The sequence below is a fragment of the Pipra filicauda genome, unplaced genomic scaffold, assembly GCF_003945595.2.
Source record: "Pipra filicauda isolate LSUMZ 115617 unplaced genomic scaffold, ASM394559v2 scaffold196_size3971931_pilon, whole genome shotgun sequence".
Classification (NCBI taxonomy): domain Eukaryota; kingdom Metazoa; phylum Chordata; class Aves; order Passeriformes; family Pipridae; genus Pipra; species Pipra filicauda.
The window spans coordinates 1,100,305-1,124,519 of NW_024104305.1; the positions used below are offsets into that span (position 1 = coordinate 1,100,305).

The 24,215-nt window shown below is 35.0% G+C and overlaps 1 protein-coding gene across 3 annotated transcripts in view; it reads left to right on the forward strand.

Moving 5' to 3' along the window:
* Positions 1-24,215, forward strand: part of SPOCK3 (SPARC (osteonectin), cwcv and kazal like domains proteoglycan 3) — a 173,856-nt gene that overhangs the window by 72,822 nt on the left and 76,819 nt on the right. For 2 of the 3 annotated variants that reach the window (XM_027738292.2, XM_027738303.2), the window contains one exon: positions 8,888-9,002. The exons of the other annotated variant lie outside the window; for it this stretch is intronic. In XM_027738292.2, coding sequence (XP_027594093.1) covers positions 8,888-9,002 — 115 coding nt within the window. The remainder of the gene's footprint in view (positions 1-8,887; positions 9,003-24,215) is intronic. 3 annotated transcript variants of the gene reach the window in all.

Below are 24,215 nucleotides of genomic sequence, written 5' to 3' on the forward strand. Positions count from 1 at the left end.
TAGATTTATCTACTGTGGTAACACCTTCCATGAAAGAGCCTTGTCCTGTACGATTCACAGACTTGGCTCCTAACTCAGATTAAGTGGGTAGTACACATCTGCATCTCTAGTTAGGGCTCTCAAATTGTTTCAGTATTTATTTCTATAGAAACATCAAATGGATTCTAAATTGTGTAGCTATTTTCAAAAGAGGCTATAGAAAGGATTTTTATTGAGGCCAAACCCAGCGCATAATACGAGATTTTACTTGCCTTCAGTAGCAGTCTAAGCCCTTGCTCCTGCTCTCCTGACACCTTTGCTTTATGCCTTACTGTTACATCTATAGAGTCACCAAATCTTGAATTGTTATAAGATGAAGTAAAAAGTTTATTTTTTCTTTTTTTTTAACATGACCAAATCCTGAATTCTGGTAGCCATTCAGACACACGAATAATTATGTCAGAAAAGTGGAAATGTGGCACAGGGTGACAGTGACTGGCTAGAGGTACAGCATCAGAGCTATGGCCTGATGAAGTTTCCTAGTTTGCCACAGAGATTAAGTAGAAGACTTGTAAAAATCGAATGGAGGTAGTTATTAAGAATATGAAATTTGAAATCACATATTACTGTTTAGTGGTGAGGGAAAACGAAATAGCTTAATAAATCCCTTAAAAAAACCCCAAACAACAAAGACTGTAAAGAAGACAAAAAAAGGCTATACATAGTTTTTCCTGAATAGAAGAATGATATTTTAAATGTTGAAAGTTGCTTTTTGATCCATTTTTATTTAAATGGCTCATATTTAAAAACCTGTTTATCTTCTGTAGAATTATAAATGTAAAGAATGTAAAGACCTACTCCATTTAAAATTTACTTTGTAATGTCAACTTTTTTTAATGCAGCTTCCTTTCTGCAGTTACAGATGTTGGTAGCTATGAGTTGGGACACAGATGGATACTCAGAAGTGACTGAAATTGTAGATTTATTACAAGCTAATGACTGCAGAACACCTGTAGTCCCGTCTGTATTTCCAGACTACAGGGTTCTGTATGGGTTCTCTCCATCTGGAGACCAGAAGTGTGTCACATAAACATGAATCTAATGATCCAAGAGAAACCCCGGAATAAACATTACAAAGTCAATTCTTAATGGAGTAGGTCTTCACATTCTTTACATTTGTATTTTTATATAAGATATTCTTATGGTTTGAGTTTTCTTTTTCTTTTATTTTTTCCCTAGTGGCTACTTAAATCTACTTGGAACTTTTGCAGGTTTGGTATATTTGTGGTTGTTAGCTTGTAACAGTGAAATATCTTTAAATACTTCAAAACTGAAGCATTTGAGGTTTACCTTTAATTTCAGTATAGTAAGCTCAAAGAAACTTTCATAGATGGTTTCTCTGAGTCAAGATGCATAACTGACTTAAAAAATTAATGTGCTCTATATATTGTGTGCAATATATGATTTCAAATTTTGTGTTTTCTTTACAAAATGTATTTTATAATTCAATTTTATTACAAGTGCATTTCTTGATAATTTTCATTATTCTAGGCTTCTTCAAAATACAAGTATATTTATATTTCTGATTTGTTAGATACTTACATGAATTGTCTACTGGATTCTGGTTTAATTGCTTAAAAAAATTTAAAAGCTGAAGTTGATTACTGTAAAATAAAATTCTGATTAAAATACCCTTTTTAACATAAAAATACATAATGAAATACTGAAATTAAAGTTCTCCAACAGATAAAAATAGAATCATACAATCATTAGGATTGGAGAAGTCTTCTAAAATCGTCAAGTACAACCATTAACTGCGTACTGCCAAGCCCACCACTAAACCATGTCCCTAAGTGCCACATTTACACATCTTTTAAATACCTCCAGAGACGGTGGCTCAACCACGTCCCTGGGCAGCCTGTTCCAATGTTTGACAATCCTTTCAGGGAAGAATTTTTTCCTAATATCCAATCTAAAACTTCCCTGATGCAACTTGAGGCTATTTCCTTTTTGTCCTCTCACTTTTTAGCTGGGAGAAAAGACCAACCACTTCCCCTGCTACAACCTCCTCTCAGGTAGTTGAAGGGAGTCATAAAGTCCCCTCTGAGCCTCCTCTTCTCCATGCTAAAGACCACCAGCTCCCTCATCTGCTTCTCATAAGTGCTTCAAGACTCTCATCAACTTCGTTGCCATTCTATGGACTCACTCCAGCACCTCAGTGTCCTTCCTGTAGTGACGGGGTCCACAACTGAACACAATATTCGAGGTGCAGCGTCACCAGTGCTGTATATAGCATGTTGTTTGCAAGAATAATCATCTCGATGTGTGAGATAATAGATGAGAGAATTTTCAGGAAGATGCATTTCTGCTGTTACAGGTCTGCAGATGTTTCTTTCCCCTTGTTGCCCAATTAGAGAATCCAGAAGTCAGTTCTGACACAGCCACCATGTCTCTAAATTATGATTTTGTGTATTTAGGAAAGGATAATATAGTGCTTAACTGTTTGCTAGTGATATATTACTATTGCGAATGTTCAAGTAGTCTTAAGACTACTGTGGACTCACCAATCTGAGCCCAAAATAACTGTGTTCTTTGGCAATTTAAATGAACAGGATCTTTTTTGAATTTTCACAGATAATGATAAGGAGGGCATTTGACGTAGACTATGTGGAGTTTCTCATTTACACCTCTTTCTGAGCTATAGGTAACGTATGTTCTTGTAAACTTTCAAGGAATACCCAAAAGAGAAAACACAAAATAATGGGAATGTTTTTGAAGCAGGGATCACAGATATTTGTGAGGGGGAGAATTTCTTATCATTTAGTCACTTCACAAGTGGCTAGAAAAAGTGTGGCTCAGTGAAGATGATTGTTTTAAAGGGAGTGGAGAAAGAATGAGTGAAGTACTTTGAAACTGTGAAAAAAAGAGATCAGCTTTAGTGGGTTTGTTCCAGAGGAAGAATAAAGACCAGCAGATTTAGTTTTGTTTTTTGAGCATTTATTTTGACTTACATTATCAGTACCCAGAATAGCAGGTACCGTGTTATGAATCAGTATAAATGCATTTTTATGTCCTTTTTTAAAAAACTTAATTGCAGCAGTGAGCAAAAGTACAGTATTTTATGTGTCAGGTGGTTAGAAGACGGTGTTAGACGTTTCTTGGCTTATCAGAACTTTTATCCATATAACTGCAACCATTGCAGGGCAGCTGGACACTCAGTGCTAATGTACCAGAGCTTAGTAATATAAACCACTAGGAAAAATGGTGCATCTGAACAGAAACCTGATAAGAAACTTTACACAATTGTCCCTGATTCATCGGTATGGAGATTTCTGAGCACTCGTGAGAGCAGGCTTCTTGGGTAGAAGCAAGCTCCATACATACAGACACCTTAATTGTTGCAACACTTGCTCACCAGTCAAAAACCAGACTGGTTCCCAGGATGTTCAGGGATTTGAGTCTAAACTTCTGATTACTTCCTTGGCCACCTACAGAGAAACCTACTGTCTAGCCTTCTTACTGAAGTTGTAGATTCATGTGGCCACATGGAACAAGTATTCAGGAAGATTCCTTTTGTGAACATCCAACTGTAGCTATCCATTCTGTTTTTTATGCTATGTAGTGAATCTTAAATGGCAGATACAGTCCCTGGGAAAAGAAACAAAAATATGAGATTCTTCTTTTTCGGAACATCCCCATCAGATTGCTGAGGTAGGCTCTTTCTTGTTAATGCTCTGATTTTTATTTATGAATTTCAGATTGTTAGCTGCACAATGATTCATTTTCTTGTTGAAATTAAAAGGTGTTTATTCTTAGTATGCATGTTACATAATAAGATAGGGATGTCTTGTTACATATCCACAGCAGTGTGGATTCAAACCATCTGTGGCTGAGGATAGTCTATATGTAGAGATGCAAATTTTGCATGCTGATCACTATACAATTTAGGCAAAAAATAACCATTATCACTGTTAACTGTAATTAAACATTTATCTGGATTCCATGCTAGCTGACAACATCAACTGAATGTTTAGGTGTTCTGCCTTGTTGTCCTCCCTACTGTTACTAGAAATTGTGATGCTGGGATTCTACTCATATCTTTAGACCCAACACACTTCTTAATGAGAAATCCTGCTTTAGGAGGTGAGAAATCGTCGTCTTTTGAAATGGAGAAGTAAAGACATTGATGATCTTTAGGTATCTTCAGGAATTGTGTGGCTTATCAAAGCAGGTAAATATGAGTCATTCCCTCCAAGGGATCTGCCTAGGGTTATAACATAGGCATTTGACCTATTTATTAATATTTTAGTTAAAACTTTCAGATAATTTATTTTTCTCCCTCTCTTGTCAAAAAATGAAAACTTTGTAGACAAAGGAGTCAGACTTGCATTTTAAATTACAGGAACTAAACAACTCATGGGATACACAAAGCATAGCTGAAGTTTCAGTAAGTGCAAACACAATATCTAGTTGGTTTTTATTTTGCCCATCAGAAATGAATCAAACTCTGGAGGAAGGAAATAGAGTTTAAGTCTGAAAACTTTGTCCTTAACCTTTTTTCTCCCTTTCATTTTACTAGGAGTGGAAAATTAGTAATATATCAGAGTGCACTTAGAAGATTGTGGAATAATGATAATTTACTGTGGTTTCTGCCACAGAACTCCTGTTAAGAGTATTCCTGTGTTATGTCTTGCTAGTCTTTATTTCCTTTTGTATTCCCAATAAAAATTATGTTCTGGCTAATGTCTGTTTTCGGGAGCGCTAGCTGTAAATTAACTTACAGAAGAGATGATGAGAAGCTTTTCTTAATTGCTTTTCCAAATTTGAATTATAAATGAATAGATCTATTAGTAATAATTGAATCAATTTTTTGGATATTAATTGCTTCCTTAGCATGTGAGAAGAACAAATTCATATTCATCTATAAAAGTCCCTAATTACGTTCTATAATTTTTCAGCAGAGCAACTTATTTGTCATTTACAATATAAGTTCTTAGAGAAATAATAGATGTTTAAAAGCATTTTATACTTTGGAAGTGCGTTTTGTAACAGTGGTATTTTTCTCTTTGTTGGAATTTAATTAACATGACATTTCTTATTATTGTAGCCAGATATATGGACACATGGCATATAGGCAAATAACCTATTGCAAGCTTAGTGTCCTGAATATTAAAAGCTATGTAAAGCTGAACATTATCAAGTTGTTAAAGCTAAGATCAGGCCTGCATCTTTAGAAGCTGTTTGTATGACATTCTAGGAATTCAGCTGATACAGTAATAAAGAGATGATTTCTGGCAAGCCTTAATAAAGACATGATTTCTGACAAGCCTTACATAACTATATTGCTCATGTCTGGAGTCTCCTCACCATAGTAGAAACCTTCACCAATTTTCAATAGCAGTGTAATTGAGCTGTACAGTCAACATTTTCACTTCAATTATGGGTGAAAAAAAGGCCCTAACTTTCATAATTATGACAATATTTTAGTAAATGTGAATTCGATAAAAAATCAGATTGATGCCTGTTTTGTGCTAAAGACAATAGCTCTGGAAATACATCAGTCCCACAGTGGGATTTGTCACTTGTTATGTTTTTGGTGTGAACATTGTACTGTTTCAAAGATGCTTATTTTAGCAGAAATGGAAAGAAATCTGCGGTGTTGTCAGTGCAAGTCTGCATACCGTAAGTGAGCTGACATAAAACAGCCACATTTTGTCAAGGATAGCTAGGAGATGTAGTAAAGAAGTAAAGACTTAATGCCATGTATTTCCTGATATAACTGAGTTAAATGCTTAGAGGAAATCAATGGTACTTTTTCTGGAATAAATTTATTCATTTTCATCATAGTTTAAGATCAGACATATAGTCAGCTATGTCCCTGCATTGTAAGGGGAGTCCATTTCTTCCCCAGCATGAAGAACTTCAGACTATGGTTTTGAAAAATGTCTTTCTTGTGGTTTAGCCTTTATTTCCCATGAAAATTGTCCATTGGTCAGTTCCAAGTATCAAGTAAAACTGGCTTTAAAAAAAGGGCAAGTAATTTCCCTGCTTTTGTAGATATCTAATTATTTTAGTCCTTTCAAAGCTGGGAAAATAGCTAATGCAATCCATAAGTTTACCATTTTTAAAAAACAGGTTAAAAATAAAAACAGAAGATCATGCAAAGTAGATTAGTAAAATGTACATCCTATGTACTTTATAGTATGGGGTTGACTACAGCATGTGATACTCAAACAAAAAAAAAAGAGAAAGAAGTGCTTTTTACATCTTCTACCAACATTTCTTTCTGTGTTTTTATCCTCTGTGTTGCTAAGTGTTAGTCCAGGAAGCCATTAACCCTTCAGTTAATTAACTTTTTTTGCCTTCCAAAAATCTGCATTTTTGTATCAGTGGTTTATTTGGTCTCTCCCTTGCTGTTATAAGATGGTTTCACAACAAAAATATTGGAAAAAGGGAGGCCACATGACACAGATAAGATGAGGAAAAAGGGCTTCTGTAGGGAGTTTGTGGCTGAGAGAGAACAAGTCCATCAGGTCAGAGAGTGATAATGTGAGTTAGTGTCAATGGTAAGACCATGAGTGTTGAACATGCCTTTGAATATAAAGATGGTCTTGTGATTTGGGCACCTGTGGCTCTGGTGGCTTACTCACCCTTCTCAGATAGTAGCCCCAGACACAGTCCCATAGCCATTCTTGCTATATAATGATTATATACCTCACCTGAGGTGATCAAGAGTTACATGCAGGATATGATAACCATTGAGTCAGCAAATACTAAAAGATTGCATTGGTTCTGTAAGAACTGATTGTGTGTCCTGGTTTCCATTTGACCTTCATATTGTCCTAAAGGCAAAGTATGAAAGTACCATCGCTTGCTTGCAAAGTTGGGTTCTGCCTGTAACATTTTGCTAAAATGTAACATATTACCAAAACCATGTTTTATGGTTTGCTGAATTTTGATGTAATTGTCAAAACACACCTTCAGAGTCCCAAGAACTTGGGAAAAGAAATAACCTTTTCAATGGGAATGGTTTCATGATCTCCCCCATTCACCCTTTTTCCTGAAACCTGTTTTCTGCTTGATATTGAACTCAGCATCCTTATATGATTCCAGATTTCTCTTGCTTATGTTTTTTTTATTTCATTGACCTATTCACTTTTGCAAAGCAGTTACCTGAAGATAGGCCATATTTCCAGTATTGCTACCCTAGTGTCTCCAACCAGGGAACATTTGGGGGAGAGGTACTTGGACAAGTACCTTAAGTGATTATCTCTTCAGTTTTACTAAGGGCTGGCATTACGTTCTGCCTGACTTTAAGCAGAGGAAGTATTTGACGTGGAATCTAAAGTAAATTGGAGGAGGATACTGAATATGCTCTCATTAGTTTTGACTCCAACTCTGTTATCCTAGTTCAGTAATTTTTTTTGCTGTGCTTGCTTCCTATTTGTATAGAGTTGTTGTAATTGGATTTATTCTGGATTACGTGTTGTGTTTTTATGGCTGACTTGCTGTAGAAGTAAAAAGAAGAATACATCTTTTCATATGTCTTATGCTGTAATTAACAAAATGCTACTTTTCTGTCTGCATTGAATTATTACTGTATTAATTATTCCATCACTGTTCTGCTCTGTTGATAATCTTGTTTTGCTCAGCTGAATATATTATTAAGAGGGAAATAAAACTGAAGAAGTCACTGCTCAGACTATATTTAATCATACTTAGCACTGCAGCGTCATGCGTCAAAACTGCAGCTAATGATCAGCTTGGTTCTTGTTTTCTGGGTACTTGCACAGTTAGCGGTCTTATGTTAGTATCCTCTGGCAGGTCAAATAAAGATGTGATTAGAAACTTGCTTTTGATAATGAATAGAAGAAACAACATTTTTGTTCAGAAAATATATATGCAAATAAATGCTTTCAGGCACATGGTGTGATTCTTAGGGTGCAGGGATAAGAGTCAATGATCCTTGTGGGTCCCTTCCAACTCAATGTTCTGTGATTCTGTGATATTTTATAAGCAGATGTAAAAAATGAGAAATTTCTGAAATATAACTGAATACTGGGCAGTAACATGCTAAAGTGAACAACACAGGGAAACAGAATTCTAATTGTTTATAGCTTTCTTCCTTGATAAAAAAAGGATTCTGATAGGGATAGAAAAATTAGTGTTGCAATATTTAGATCTACCTGAAAGACACTGTGGAGATGGGAGAAGGCAGAAGTTGATCGTTTCTAGTGAGAGCTTAAATTGGCAGATGCTTTTCTATATTACAGTCATGTAGGCATGGCTACTCAAGAAGAATGCAAATTTAGTAATAAGCAACAAACAAAATTATTACACTCTTTTAGTACAGCCAGAAATCACTATTTTTAGCTGGAATTGTACTTGAAAAATGAGTATGGAGGATTCCTAAAGGACCAGCGACAAAAAGAACCCCCCTAAAACTCACAAAGCAGAAATAGAGGCCTAGAAGCAAGTACAATTTATATATAAAGACAGAGTCATACCAATCACTTGCCTGCATATTTCACTTTTACTAAAATCTCATCTGAGTAATAATTTCTCAGTAAATTCAGTGCCATTGTTCACCACTTAATGCTGAGTAGGAAGAACCCAGTTGTATCTTAGTAAACAGTTAAGGGAAAATGCTTTCAAGTTGGAAATACCAGTGTTTGGGGATTACAGTCAGAGAGTGGCAATTGTTAAAAGAATATAGCACTGAGTAGTTTCTTACCAATACAACAGCTGCATTTTTTTCCTGGTGACAGTCAGCTGCTTGCAGTGCAGCATGCTGTACAAGCAGCAGACCAACCCCCTCCACAACCTTGGTAGGTTTTTTGTGTGGTGTTTCTTGTTTGAATTGCATGTTTCTAGATAATTGTTAACAAATTTCTAAAACTATTTTTAGCTTTAGATCCGGCTAAAGATCCATGTTTGAAGATGAAATGTAGTCGCCATAAAGTCTGTGTTGCACAGGATCAACAAACTGCTGTTTGCATTAGTCACCGAAGGCTTACGCACAGGTAAATACTTCAAAAGTTAATCCTGTAGACATTTTTTACAGTGTTCATGACTGACTTTTAAACCATAAATCCATTATAATTAGTTTAGTTACTTAAACACATATAAGAAGAGTAGAGGTGGATTTTAGGAGTAATTATCTGTGCATAGTTTGATTATAATGTTTAATATTTGATTTTTTCAATAGGCTGGTAAACTAGAAGGGGTACATATTTAAATATTGCAAGCTTCTGGTACAAATACATTTAGGGAAATACCCACTGTGCCAGTAGCAAAATAAAGTGATTATGATAATGTCCTGCTGCTGTACATTACTTTGACATCATCACTTCTTATACAAAGCTAGAGAACTCAAAACTGCCTCTTAAAGTGTAGGTAGCAGCCTGATACAGTGCAAGTTGTTTGAGGCTGGGATTTTTTCCCCCCTTTTTTCTCTTCTTCCGTGCATTCCAATTTTATTTGCATACTGGCCTGGTTAAATATTAGGAGAAAATACATGATAAATTAATATACTTTTGTAGCTTTATCTGGGGCAGAAATACGAATATGTAGGGCCTGAACCGTACATTTAGTTGTGTCATGATTTTTGTGTGCTGAGAAGATGGAGTCAAGTTGCACTTTGGCTTGAGATTATTAGGTTTTTTTACACTTCCTTGTGCCAAATGAGACCTAGTAGAATAGCTAAATTTCGATAACTTGGTTTAACTGTCTGCTACAGTGCTCAGTAGGGGCTGAAAAGATGTAAGGGAAATAAAAGACTTCCTTGTCTGTTGGAAGAGGATTATTTCAAGTACAGTTTCATCAATGATGTAAGAAATGTTGTTCTGAGTGTCTAGTTATGTTAAATACATCCATCTGGAGCTTTTCAAACAAGCAAGATAGTACATAATCAAAGGAAAAGTTTAAACTGTTCTTAATCTGCAGCTGAAGTTAATAACAAAAAACTTGACAGTATTTGCAGAGTTACACTGTTTATATTAAACAATCGCAGTGTAGAACTAGGTATTTTAGTTTGATAAAATACTATATAAGTTGCAAGAACTATCAGACAAAACTAGGTAGTCTAATTTCAACTGCACGCGAAGTGTCAGGAATATGTCAGTGTTAACTGTCCAAGAAAACACAATAATTTGAAATTTCTAAGAGTCATTGAAAACAGTGGAAAAAAATGACATCTCCAAGTTAAGTATACATGCAATAGATGAGGACTAAAAACTTTTTTAGCTTAGATGAAGGTATGTACTGTGGTTGCATTAAGAAACTTTTTGACATCAGTCTTCATCCCTGTATTATTCCTCCCACAGTTCTTGGTACTCTTTTAGAAAGGTAGTATTTTAAGAGGTAAAACTTGTCTGAATATAATACAGTAGATAATGTGAAACTTTGGAATGGCACCAACTTGGTGATTGTAAAAAACACTGTAAGTCTAGTCTTGTAAGCTAGATGAAGCCAAGACAGGGATTTCCCAAGATTAGATCTTCCTTCAGGTTATCACATACAAGGAGAAATAATTTACTTTGTTCTTTCTTTCTGAAAAGGTTTTCTTCATGCAGTGTCTGACCTTACTGTATATGATGGGATAAGAGTATGAATAGCATATACACAAGCAGTCATGTCTGCTGGGTCTGTTTACCGCTATTAATTTCTTTAGCCCAACATGTCATTCCTTTGCTGGTATCTATAATTTGTATATAGGTTTTCAACAGAGCCATCTGTTTTTCAGAGTTCCCAAAGGACTACTCCACTATTTATAAGTCTTGATAAAAATTTGATAAGAATGGTTATATTATCAACTGTCCAGTTATATTATCTGCATGTATCCATTTGTAGCATATCAGTTGTGCGCAATCTGTTGGGAATAAATATTTGCAAAACATAATCCCAGTAATTTTTCCTTTTTGCTTAGTTTGTGTGTGTGCACACGTGGTGTTCTTCAAAGATTGGATAATGTAAATAAGTAAGAAAAGACAGCTGGAGGTGTTTTCTGGAAAAACAGTTGAGACCTTTTTAATGGATTACTGGGAACTCTTCATAGAAAAGAACTTGCCCATAGATTTCAATTTGGACATATTTGCTGTATAGATCCATAGATGTTCCAGAGATTATTCCCAAGACTCTTGTGCAGAAAAAGTATTTTTAAGCCTGTGAATTGATACAGTGTCAAAGACGATCCTCAAGAGGCAGACAGGGAAGAGTAGACTTTGCATACCTCCAAGATAAATAAAAAGTTTATGGACACCTTTGACCTACCCCGGAGAAAGAAGCATGAAGTACAGTTACAGCTGAATAGATTTTTCTGGGCTGTCATCAAGTTGAAATGCTCAGATTTATAGTAAAATTATCTATTACTAGTAGCAGCATTCCCAAGCAGTCCTGTTACCTGGTTCATAAACTTCTGTATATAAATTCTGTTACCTTTTTTAGGTAATTGCATAAATACAGAGGTTGCTAACGAGTGAACTCTGATAATTGTATCAAGTGGAGAAATTGATTTAGTAATTTCTTTTGTTGTTTGTAAGAAATCAACTTGCAGAAAAAAACAGGTAGGCGTAGACATTGTTATTCAGTCCATGCTCCCACGTGTTCTTATCTGTACAGTACAATCTCCAAACTATTGTAGCCCTATATGGATTGCTGAGGGCACTTCAGTACCACATAGTGAAGCATGGGTGGATGTCCCAGCCATCTGCAAGGCTGTTAGTGACATGATATGACAAGGTCCCAGTAGGATTAATTAATGTGAACAGCACACTTTAGTGATGATTCTACTTGTGCTTTCAGAACTATTAACCTTTTTATTAGCTTGAGGATCTCAGCACTGTGATCTTGCTGCAGTGTGCTTGCCTTTGAATGGTTTCAAAACTAGCTACTACATATCACTGCCCTTTTCATGGAGTTATGTGGCAGACAAGCCTATGGTTTTGCTGTTTCCTCAGTTTCCATGACAGCTGAGATCATGGTCTTCCCTCAGTTTAATCTCAAGGCTCATTTCCTTTTCTGGTAGACTGCCAAGATGGCAAGTTCTCTTCTAGCACACTTCTGCGGTACCATAGCATTCCCAGACAAGAGCTTCCTTTATGTACTGTCCTGGAAAGATTGAATAGCATTTGACAAAAAGGTGAAATAAGTGTTGTAGATCATTGGTCATGAGAGTAGTTTGGAGTACCAGAGCTTTAGAAATTATGGGGGGCATGCTTAAAGGCAGAAGATTTTTGTTGGTAGCAGATAGCTGGCTCTAACTGTGGTGGAAGTTGTGTTCTGTGTGCTACCCTCTTAGCACTCTTCTTTCATCCTATGAAAGAATGAGGATGTACTTGAGGAGGGGAAAACATGCAGGATGTATATATAAATGTTATTTATCCAAGTACTTCCATGTGGATTGCTGTGGGAAAGGAGTAGCTGCCTGCACTAGACTGTATCATAAACAGGTAATTCAAAGTATGGTGTAAAATAGAATTTTTCTTTGCTTCTTTTAAATTTGGGAGTTTGTCATCAACTTTTCCTTTGGCTAAATGGTGTTTTTCTATCCTTTTGTGCTTTCCAGTTTATTGGTTAAGTGATAGGCTTTATGGGGGGAAAAAACTTGTAAAGGCTCTGTACATGAAACAGTGAAATGCTTTGGAATATACCTCATTCAAATACTGATACAGCTTGTAGAATATTAGAAAACTAATACTGGGATATGTTAATGTGAATGTTATGGTCACAGGCAGAATATTCATGATACTAAGAGAAATTGTCTACTTTTTGTATATGCAGAGCAACAGGTGGTAAAGATAAATCCTTAAATCTTCATGTACTTCTTGTTACCATTTTGAGCAAGGAAAGAAGGGATATGTGCTGACACCACAACATGTAGGAGCTCATTAGGGCCATGGAAGATGGTAGCTAAGCAGGCTTAGGAAAGTGGAAAAGTTAATTCAGCAGCAAGGTATCACAGATTTTCAGGTCCTGATGAATGGTATGTTAACCTTCTCTTAGATTTGAAACAGACAATTATAATATTAATTGATACATACTGTAATTTTCAATAAGTCTAATATTCTGTGAATCATAGGCTACCGTACGAAACAAAGCAGTGTATAGGTGAAGTTCTAATTAAGTTCTGAAAATGAAGTAGTTGTGAAACAGTTTTGAGCCAAAGATCGTGCTCCAGGGAAAGCCAAGCATGTTTGATATATTAGAACCCAGTAACTAATATTGTACTTACTGAACCTAGTGGAATCTGAGAAAACAGTCTCTTTTTCTTCTTCTGTAAGTACAAAAAAAGTACTGCATAAAATTGATTTGATACCTGAAATCAGTCAATCCTTAGAGGCATTAAATTATTCAATGCATTAAAGGTGTGTGGACTTTTTCTAGGCACATGTAGATCTGTCTCTTTTAGGAATTCCCCACCAGAGATAATGCCCCCTACCCCCACTGTGAAGGTCCTGCTGTGCTCTTATGACTTTATGTAAAATGTGCCGATCAACAATACAGTTTCCTGCTACAGCAGAAATAGATTGCATTTGTGTCTGCCATGTTATATCCACAGCATGTTAAGATGGAGTAGGAATGTTTAAAGGCTTGACAGCTCTTACTTGTGTAAGGACACTGAACTTCCTTTTTCTTCCCATTGGATTTTTTACCTTCTCCAATCATTTATTCTTAGGTTTCAGAGTAGGAAGCAATTGTAACACAATTCAGGCATTTTATATCCAGTTTTTATTTCATGTATTAAGTATAGGAAATCTATAGGGAATTAGAAACAAGGGATCATTGCTTTTGTAGAACATCTCTTCATTAATGATTTACTTTCTTTCTCTTTGCAGATTATACCTTTTATGCCTTACAGTCATTTATAGTCCTTTCTCTATCTTGTTTTTGTACTGGTTTTTTCCTTCTTTATGATAGCAGCTTATACCTATGTCATTTTAATAATGTAGGGAAGGTGTTCATAAGAAGAATATAATTTCCTTGTGTAGAAGGGCACATCTTTTTGGATGTTCTTTACGAGTAATTGATTCCTAGTAAATATTAACAGCAACAGATTCTGATGATACTAGCAATTCTAAAATGCCCCACCCTATTTTATTAAGGTTAAGGTAGGAGAGAAAACTTAATCATGGTAAAAACATTTCAGTTACAGATGATGATCACCTGGAAAATGAGAATTCACTAGTCATGAGTAGAGAGTAATAATAAGAAAGCATTTATTTAAGTTAAAGTAAGAAACAAAAAATTATAGTGGCTCCACAACACAGGTTCCAGAGAACTGTGCAGAATGGACATCTGTAAGTTGCACTGCTGGATAGAAGGTGAGCAGTATAGAGGGCCTAATGATAAAGAGTTCACTCTCTAAGAATTAGTGACTTAATCTTAAGAGTTCTGTGAAATGAAGTTAAGTTTAGTGACAATGGTCCCCTGCCCCAAGCCTGTGTGTAATAGGACCTGAATTTACTGATTAATAAAAATTTTCTAGTATTTTTGCCTGTGGGCTCAGTCTTCAAGTTACCACAGTTTCACTATTAAAGTGTATTAAAGAGCATCACTTTATTATAGGCTCACAGAAGCTGATAGTGGTAAAGATGTTACATCACCTAATTTAATTTATTAAGGTAGAGGAGTTGGATAGCTTGATAGATTTTGTGCTAGCACTTGATCTGGTTACAGCTTCCTTTAGGGTTTTGAGTTAAGTGACATTTTAAAGTACTGATTTGGTTCAAATAATTGGTCGACTAGACCATTATCTTGCCTCGGACTCCTACCCTCTTACAGTTTCTCTGAAAAATGTGGAAAACCATTCTAAATGCATTTTTATATGAGGTAGATTAACAGAAATTCTTCCCTAGATGTGTTCATCTTAGTATTATAACTTGAAGAAAACTTTCCATCTCAGCTTGGAAGTGATGAGTGTTGGGCTCTGAAGCATTAGATGGATTAACCTGGATGATGTGGCAGAAGCTCAGAGTAACACTGATTCTACTGAAAAGCAAGCCAAAACCTGTTCTGTTTCCATGGATGTGGGTACTGTGTGGCTAAGATTATGCTCCCAAGCATAACAAGTGACAAAGTCCAAAAATGTGAGAGGCCTGTTTGAATAAAAATGAACATATGGACACGTGCATACATACGTGCACATACATACATATGAATAAATATGTACACACGCCTATGTATTCTTTTTGTTCATATTGTATGGATACATGTATTCCAGATTTTCAAAATATCATACTTTGGACTATGAGGTACAATAAAAGAAAGAGGTTTTTCAATTTGTTACCAGTAAGTTTTTGATTAAAAAAAGGGGAAAAAAAGCTGTAATTACAAATCTGTAGTTATATTAAATAGTGTGAGCAGTTTTGAAAGAGAGTCAGAACTGACATGGAAGATTCATTTGGTTAGAAAGAAAGGAAAAGAAGAAGAAGGAACAGTATAGCTTTGTAACTTTTCTGTATCTTTAGGTGCTGCAATGCTTTATTATGATTAAAAAAACAAACAGCCTTTCAAAAAACTGAAGCAAAAAAAAGGACTTGCTTTGAGCAGGTTTTGTGAAAGTTGCAAACGCCACTATTTAGGATGTCATCATTTCACATTATAATGCTGCTGAAGAAGGCCAGCTGGTGCAGTTAAGTCCCTTATTGGAAATTTTAGTCTGATTCATTACTGTGATTTGTAGTTGTACACAGAAGCACTTAATCATTCTTATCCTCCAAGCTCTATTGAATCTACTGAAGGCTTTCTGGTTCTTTGCATAATTTGTGCTGCCAGTCTGCCAGCTTGGCAGTGTTTCAAGCTTGTTGCATTATCTTTGTTTGTTTGCACAGGAAGTGTTGCTGCACGTAGGCTGAATTTATAGTAATTCTTTTGTAAAAGGCTAATGAGCAACACTACTTCGTTCACAATGCTGACATTATATAGCTTTGATTAGTCCAATTATTGTGTAACTATGCATTGTGATCATACTTACACTCTACAAAGTACTGAAAAGGAAATTTGCTTAGCTGTAGCTTAATTGAACTTGCTGAGAAAATAATTGGGACTCTTATGGACTTAAGAGAGGTGAAAGTTTGAATATTTTGGAGATTTTTATATGCTATGCAATTTAATTTAATAAAGTAAGAAAACAAAGGTTCTTTTTTACTCTCTGTTTCATTTCATCGGAAAAGGAAAAAGGTGACTAACACTATGCATCATATGTTTTGCATATGTTGTGAAGGTCTGTTCATTTTAGTGGGGAGTTATGGATACACAGCTAGAGGAAAACAGGGTCCTCTAATGGAATTCATTCTCTCTCTGTATGGAACTTTTGCTAACACTAGTGGAAGATACATATGTAAATTGCATTGTATATTGCAGTACCAGTGTTGTCCGTATCAGCCTTACAATTTATTAAGGTTGTAACTTAGACTCAAAAATTGCTGTCCTTAAGAAATTAAGAAAAAAAAACCTGCCCCACCCAACGTTTGTCTGTAGAAATATAAAATATGAATATTTAAATGTTTGGAGATTTTTTCTTAATATGTAATATATGTTTTTTAGTAGATCAAAGCAAACTTTAAATAAAGGAGACTTAAACAGAGCTTCTCTATCCTGTTTATTGGCAAAACACGTGTTTTCCACAATACTTTTCCAATTCAAAATCCATGATATGCCTTTTTTTAAGGCAAATATGGAGTCCTATGCTGGACTAATTCATATAGACTTCAATTAATTTAGTAAGTCCTGTGCCTACTCATGTTCTACCTGTTCCAGTGATTGTTCAGATTCTCAGTTCCTGCACTGGATAATCAATTGGCATGATGAATTTTCTGTGATCATGAGTGTCCTACTTTCTACAATGAGATTATAAATTAGGATTGAGGGTTTTTTAAGAAAAACAAATACCTGCTGAAATATTTGTTTTTGTCTTGCTGACAGTGGCTGAAGGCGCTCTCAGTTGTACCACCCACTAAAAAGCAGTGAGTTAGGACACTTTTGTCATAAACTAGATCATAGGAAAGGATGTGATGTTTTATCTAGGAAAGCATTGCTCTTAAAGTGTACAATTTTTATCCAATCCGGGGGATGTTAATGTGCTGTTCTGTTAATAAAAAATGTTATGTTAGCTTTCGTTGTGTTTTTGTTTTAAAATGGTCTTTTCCCTTACAGTATTCCTGTGAATATACTTAAAAAGATTGCCTTTTTGATAAAAAATTAAGAATGATGCAGGCAGTGCTTATTATAAATGATTTCTCTGTCCTTAACTGTAAAGTTGTGATTATAGTCCATAGCAATAAGAAGCATTATGTACTACTATAAACATGGAAATAATACAAAATTATAAGAATAAAATCTTTAAATATTCCTTTAGTAGAAAAATTAGGCAAAGTCAATTCAGGAAGAGTTCAATGCCCCTTCTTAAAAATACCTGTCAAGCTTGTAATTTCTTTTTATAGTGCTTTAAAAACTACCTGCCAGTATCAGTTTTCAGTGTACTTTATTAGAATAAATTATCAATTTCAAATTAGCTGATGCAAACATTTGTAATCAGTTAGTGCTTAATTTGGAATTTGTTGTTGGGTTGTGTGTTTACAGGGGTTTTTTTTGTCTTTCAGTGTTACTGAAATACTCCTAACACTGGGTAATACAATATAATATATTATATAATATAAATACAATAGAACTTCAGGATGCTTGTATGTGGAGGGTTCTTTTACACGTTTTAAAATTTAAATCTGATTATAAATAGGTGATTTGATTACTACTTAGCATCAATTCTTATGTGTTTCATGTTATTTGAAGGTTTTGGTTCATAAGTTGTGTTTAGAGGTTCAGAATATATCTGTTGTATTTCTTATGTACCAGTGGTGGGAAAACTGTAAAGTGCGTGAAACTGAGTAGGAGTAGTGTTTAGGGAACAGAAAGCGTTGTACTAATTTCCATTTGTATAGAACAATACACTTAAGGTTTACAATATTGAAAAATACATTAATTGTAGTAGCTGGAGATGTTTGTCATCATGAAGTGAAATATTTGCATATATTGCTACTTTACAGTAGAATGTATTACTGCTTTTGGAAATGAAATAGTGTACGTAGGATAGTGAAGGCATGTCAGGAGTCACTAAATGTTTGTCTTTGTTACATGGTCAATAAGATAAGGGGGTTTGGTTTTATAAAATGCTTTATAAATGCTGTAATCTGCTAGAAGAGAACAGTAATACTTTACTTAGAGGTATGGCTTTTTTCACAGACTACTATATATTCTATATGAGATCCTTCTTGCCTAAAAAAATGCATCTTTTTTTTCTGTATTATGTCAAATGCTACATATTGGAACACTTACACCATACAAATACTTTTCCTAAAACTCTTATGCACTTTCTGCATTTCTGTAGTAGTAGTAACAATAATAATAATAAATTCTTAAAATAACACTATAGTTAAGGCTGGATTTAAAGCTTCCTAAATCTGCGGCATCCACTTCCTTAATTCAGGCAATATTTATCCAGTGGTTTTGGGGATGCTTTGGCTTTATTGTACATGGGCAGATTATCCACAAGATGCATGGCACTGTAGATTCTACGTCCAGAATTCTCAGACAAATACTCTAATTCTGTGTAGACAAAACTTCTAGGTGAGGCAAAGAAGAGATTGTACCTGAGGAGACCTGCAGTCATAATAGCTGTGACTCCAGCATGTTCTGGTTCAATTCCTTTGAAGGAGACTTTTGTCAAATACAGACCTTCAATGATATATTTGAACATCCACAGGCGGGTAAACTTTGGAGGTAAAATTTATATAAGCATTTTATAGTAGTAGAGTGTTGGTTTTTATAGGATTGCAGAAGTGCACAGAATTCAGGATATATCATAATTTTGTAGATTGACTGTTACCTGAAGTTGCAGGTACAATAGCAATAGATGAATACTTTGTAACACTTTTCTAATAGACACAGACTTGCAACTCCTAGACTGTTCCACAAAGTAATAAAAAGCAGACAAACATAATAAACAAAAACCACCCCAAAGCAAACTAAAAAAACCACACAGAAAAAGAAGTCTCAATTTTCTCCGCTAACTAAAGGAGTAGAGCGATTAACAGACCACTGAACTGGTTCATAGCACCTATGGATCAAGCCATCCAAAATTATCATCTTGGGGCATATGTAGTAATCAACACTTAATTTTCACTGTAATTTAAAGTTATTTAATTCTTGATGTTTTCAATCATGACGGTGCATGAGGACATAATTTTTCTGTTCTGTTTTCCAATTATTGTCCTTTTCCCTTAGCTGTAGATTATTTTAATGCAGAGCCTAAAATAACAAGTGTTGTAAAATACAGCTTTTTGAACCTTAGAAATAATGTCTCTGGAAAAGATGTGTCACAGAGGAATATACCTAGGTGGGCTTTTTCTTACCAGAGAGCTCCATGTGTGTGAAAATATAAAATAATTGCCTTTATTGTAATTCAGGGATTACTTAATTTCATGATCAGCTGAAGATCTGGGCACCTAAAAAAAAACGCTTGCACTTCTTGAAGAACTCATTCCCCTTGCCTTTGTCCTCACCACTTGCCCATTCATTTCCAGTTAATGTTTATTGTACCAAGATTTGCGTACTTATGAAAGCTAATTTTGATCCTGAGATTCAACCCTAGTTATGTTCTAAGCTTTTGCTATTGGGCTTTTTTTTTTAGAGATAGCCCCAGACATCATCTCCTCTTCAACCCCAAACTCATTGGTGCAAGGAAGAGGCAAATTAGAGAAAAGATTATTTCAGAGGAGGTTTAAGCTGGGGAGTAGAGTGATAAACATATGACTACAGGAAAGCGATATCCTGAGGATATCAGTGACTGATTTTTCACCTTTGGGGCATTCTACTAGGATCTCTAAAAGGTATGAGGTTACAGCCAAGATGATCTGGATGATCTTAGATATCATAAAACAAACTTGCATGTTAGGAATTAGGATGTGAGGGCTTGCTGTTCCCTTATTCATTATTATAGCTAGAGTTGGAGACCTCTGTACTCTCTACATTTCTTATCCATGAAATTCCTTCATAGAGAACCAACAATAGCAACACTTCTAGCATGACTTTAGCCCTTTTCCTTACAAATTTAATGTTTCTGGAAAACTGAATTTCTAGAAGTGTACGGACATCTAGAAGTTATATGACATCATATAACCATTTACTTCAAAGTAGAAATGCTGGAGGTTTTTTACCTACACTACAATATTTTTGTCATGCTCTAATTCACCTCTCCTATCTTCAAATTGTAGAACAAGGTAATTTCTGTTAGAATCAATAATGTCTATATGTTCAAATGAGAAGCAAACACAAAGTGTCATTATGAAGGACTTGGAAAACTTATGCAAATGCAGTACTTATAAAAACAAACAAAACTTGAAAATTTGTAAGGAATGGTAAAGAGAATAGTCTGTAAATGTTAAGAAATCATTTTGAGTGAGGTCTCACAATTTATTTAATAATGGTATTATATAAGGCCACCTTGAGAGAGGACACATACCAGAAACACTTTATAGCTGTTAAAAATATGATCAAAGACCTGAAGAGGCTTTTGGATGAAAAGACACTGGAAAATGGTCACTTAGCTTAAAGTTAACTTAGTAAAAAGGACTATGACAGGAATTTATTTCTGTAATCATTGCTCAGTTAGTTTCATTTACCCCTGATAATGATGGAAAGGGGAGAATGCATGAGGCAGCAGATTCTAAACAAATTTTAGGAACCTGTTTCATTTTGAAAGACTACTGCCACAGAGCTCTTGGTTCACATTGTGCTTAAAAGGAAGGTTGAGAAATGTGTGTGGAGAGCTAGAACAATCATCTAAACTAGCATACAGGTAGGACAGCTAATTTTTCTGGCATGTAGCAAAACTATTCTCGGCAATAGAGTTGTAAATTTTGCCTCTGATCACTTTCCTGTTAAATTCCTTTTAGCTGTTCTTTTCCAATTGCTGTCTAAAAGGAAGTTCTTTATTTGATCAGCAGACTGGATACTAGTCCAATTAGATACCACATTTACTCTCTTACCAAAATAATTCAGATATGAAAATACAGAGTAATTTATATATGCCTGAACCTATAAAGATTGCAATAAAAATAAAATTTGAGGTAACTATGAAGCAGAGAGGGAAAAATGCCACTGGACAAAGTAGCACTGTCTGCTCTCAGGAGTTTTAAAATTTAAAAAAAAACCTAATTCTTCTCTTGTGAAAGCAGATGCTTTCCCAAGCAAATTATGAAATGCTTTTTCTGCCCCACAGTGGGGCAGAAAATATGTTTCCATTTATGTCATCTCCCAATAGATTACTTTTATCTTCCCCGTGTAACCACAGCCTTTTTGTCACTCTTAGTGCATTTCAACTTGGGGATTTCTAAGCTGAATTTATGGTTGGTCTTCTAAAGCAAAGTATTTGGAAACATGTTCAGCTCTGAGGCTGAGTGGTGAATTTGTTGTTTTACGGTCATGACTTTGAAGATGAATTTATTAATCTAAATCACAATAAATGTTGTGTTAACAGTTTGCGGAATATCAGGGGTGCCCAGCTGAGGCACCAGCAAAGGCCCCAGTTGTATGAAAATGTAGACCCTCTTGGAGCAACTGAGCAGAGCAAAAACTGAGGCCTTACATGTCTTATTTTTCAGTTTTTCTGAGCAGCTTGAAATAATTTTTGAAATATTCAGAGAACTTTCCAAATTCTGCATGATTCAGAAGGAAGAAGTCAAAGTTTAAGCAAAGCCCTAAAAGCTGAACCACAATTCTCTTGATGTCACCATCACATAAATACTGATTATTGCTATTTTACCTTTTAGAGGATGTTTTTATTTCTTTAGGATTTGCTCCTTTGGCATTTTTCTTGTAGTTTTTTATATTCATTTTCTCTCTCTTCAAATAATTCTTCTCCATTTTCATATGTTACTTTGCTCCATCACAGTACTTCATGTTTTCACTCAGCCTGACTTAATGTTCACAGAGTCATGTCTGAAACCTGAAATAAGTCCTGGTAAGAGATGCTTTATAGTGACTTGAATGGAGAAGGAATAGATTATGTATTATCCTGTTGGTACCACTTTGTGGAACTCACATTAGAGTAATTTAAGGAAGGGAGACAGAAAAGGTAAGAAAGATCCTATACTGAGGATGTTTATGAACATTAATAGGAAAAAAATCAAATCAAAATAGGAACATTACCAACTTTCTTAATAGCAGAAGAACAAGGTATATCTAGCTTTTTGGCTACCAGATTATTTTGTGGAATTGAGTTTGTTTTTTTTAAAAGACAGAATGGGAAATATAATTCTGACATAAAACAGAATTCTTGTCATGCTAGACTAAATACTGTGAGACAACATTACAGTAGTTAGTAAAACTTCTTTTAGTGGTATTACTATTTGTTTTTCAGTGATGTACTAGTACAGATATTTCATCGTGGATATTTCTGTTTTATATTAAATTTTCATCTTTAAAATGATCTATTTATATGTGTGAATTAGCAGACTAGAAAACCTCACAATTTAAATCTCTTTGATTTTCTTACTTCAGGCAATAGCACAAATAGTCGTTTATGTTTTAAAAATAGCTTTATTTGTAGATGCCAATGAAAATAGCTTTGCTTTGTTTTAAACTGGTTTATTTCCAATACATCAATAACCCTATCTGTCTCTGTGAGTTTAATATATCTATGACAAAATCAGATGAATAAGTAAAACCAACTATGAGTTAATTTAAATTGCAACGTTTTCAAGCTGTAAAAGTCCACACATACAGTATATCAAAAATGCTAAGTTATTTCCTAACTACAAAGGGAACTTTTTTTTTTTTTGTTCCAGTCAGACTCACTGTTGACAATCCTTGGATTTAATCAGAGAGGTAAAAGAGTATTACAAATTAAAACTAGATTTTGGGGAACAACAGTACTGTTGCAAAATGTGATTAAGTTTTGAATAATAAGGGCAAACACAAGCAATATGCAGCCAAAATGGAGGCTACATGAGTGTTGCTCTACCTTTTAGTAAGTTTGGCTGGTACAATGCTTTGTTGAACTAGGTTTTATATTTATCAGTTTTCCCCTTGGCTCCCATGAAGTTTATCAAAACAGGTTTTGATACTCATTCATTGAATTTCTGCATATTTGGCAGTATGACTAACCACAGTGTACAGACCTGTTGCACAGTGAATGTGTAATAGAAATGGTACTCCTTGATGGTTTGGGCTTGTTGTGCACATGCACCAATTTCACTGCCTAGGTGAACTCTGGGATGAGTTACCTGTCTGAGATTGAAGGAGACATGCTCCTGAGCTATGAGAAATTTAGCCTCCTTTCAGTAATAAACAAAAAATAAAAAAAAAAAAAGGAAAAAGGAAAATTTTGATGTTCATATAATGTACAAAAATATCAATAGAATAATTTAGTATAATCCAGCAGATTAATGATTAATAGTTTGACAACCCATTATTGCTCATTTATCATCTTACTATACTCTTATTCCTGTATGTTTTGTCTGTGCAGACCCCTACGTCAACTTGTCAGTTTTATCTTCCCATTTTCTGATGTTATCAGGCACCATTCATAAATTCAGGAGATCCTCTAGTGACAGAAAAGATAATACCAGGCTGAAAGCCTTTCTGTCTCTTTTTTGTTTGTTTTTTTGTCCTCTTCCTCCTCCTCTGCAGGAATGAGAGAATTGGTGTGCTCTTCTATCTTTCTAAGGAGCACTTGGAAGGTTAGAGTGCAGGAAGTTGTCAGTTGGCTACATGATCTAAAGGGATTCTTTCTTTCGTAGACATGCCATAGCTGTTAACCAGTGCCAGAATGCAGAAGTTAAGTTTTGTGAGGCACTGATACACAGACATACAACATTCTCTTAAAAACTCATCAACTGTAAAGCAGTGCTGTCTGAAGCTTGCAAGTACTCTTCTAACACCTGATTAACACCATCATCTAAAAACATCACAGCCTTTGTCACCAGTGACCTAACATAATCGCAACAGCAAAACTAATTCGAGATAATACTACTTTAGTTTTAATTTAAATACCATAGAGATTACTTGTAATTCCGAGCACCCTTGCATAAGACAATTTTCTGTCCAAGTGTGTGCCATAACTTAGAATCTATAACTAGGCATGATATTGTGATGCTTTTGAAATTATTTTGGGAAGATAATGTGTTTAGGTGGTAGAATAAAGGGAATGTAATACTAGCACTAGAATTTTCAAGATAGCT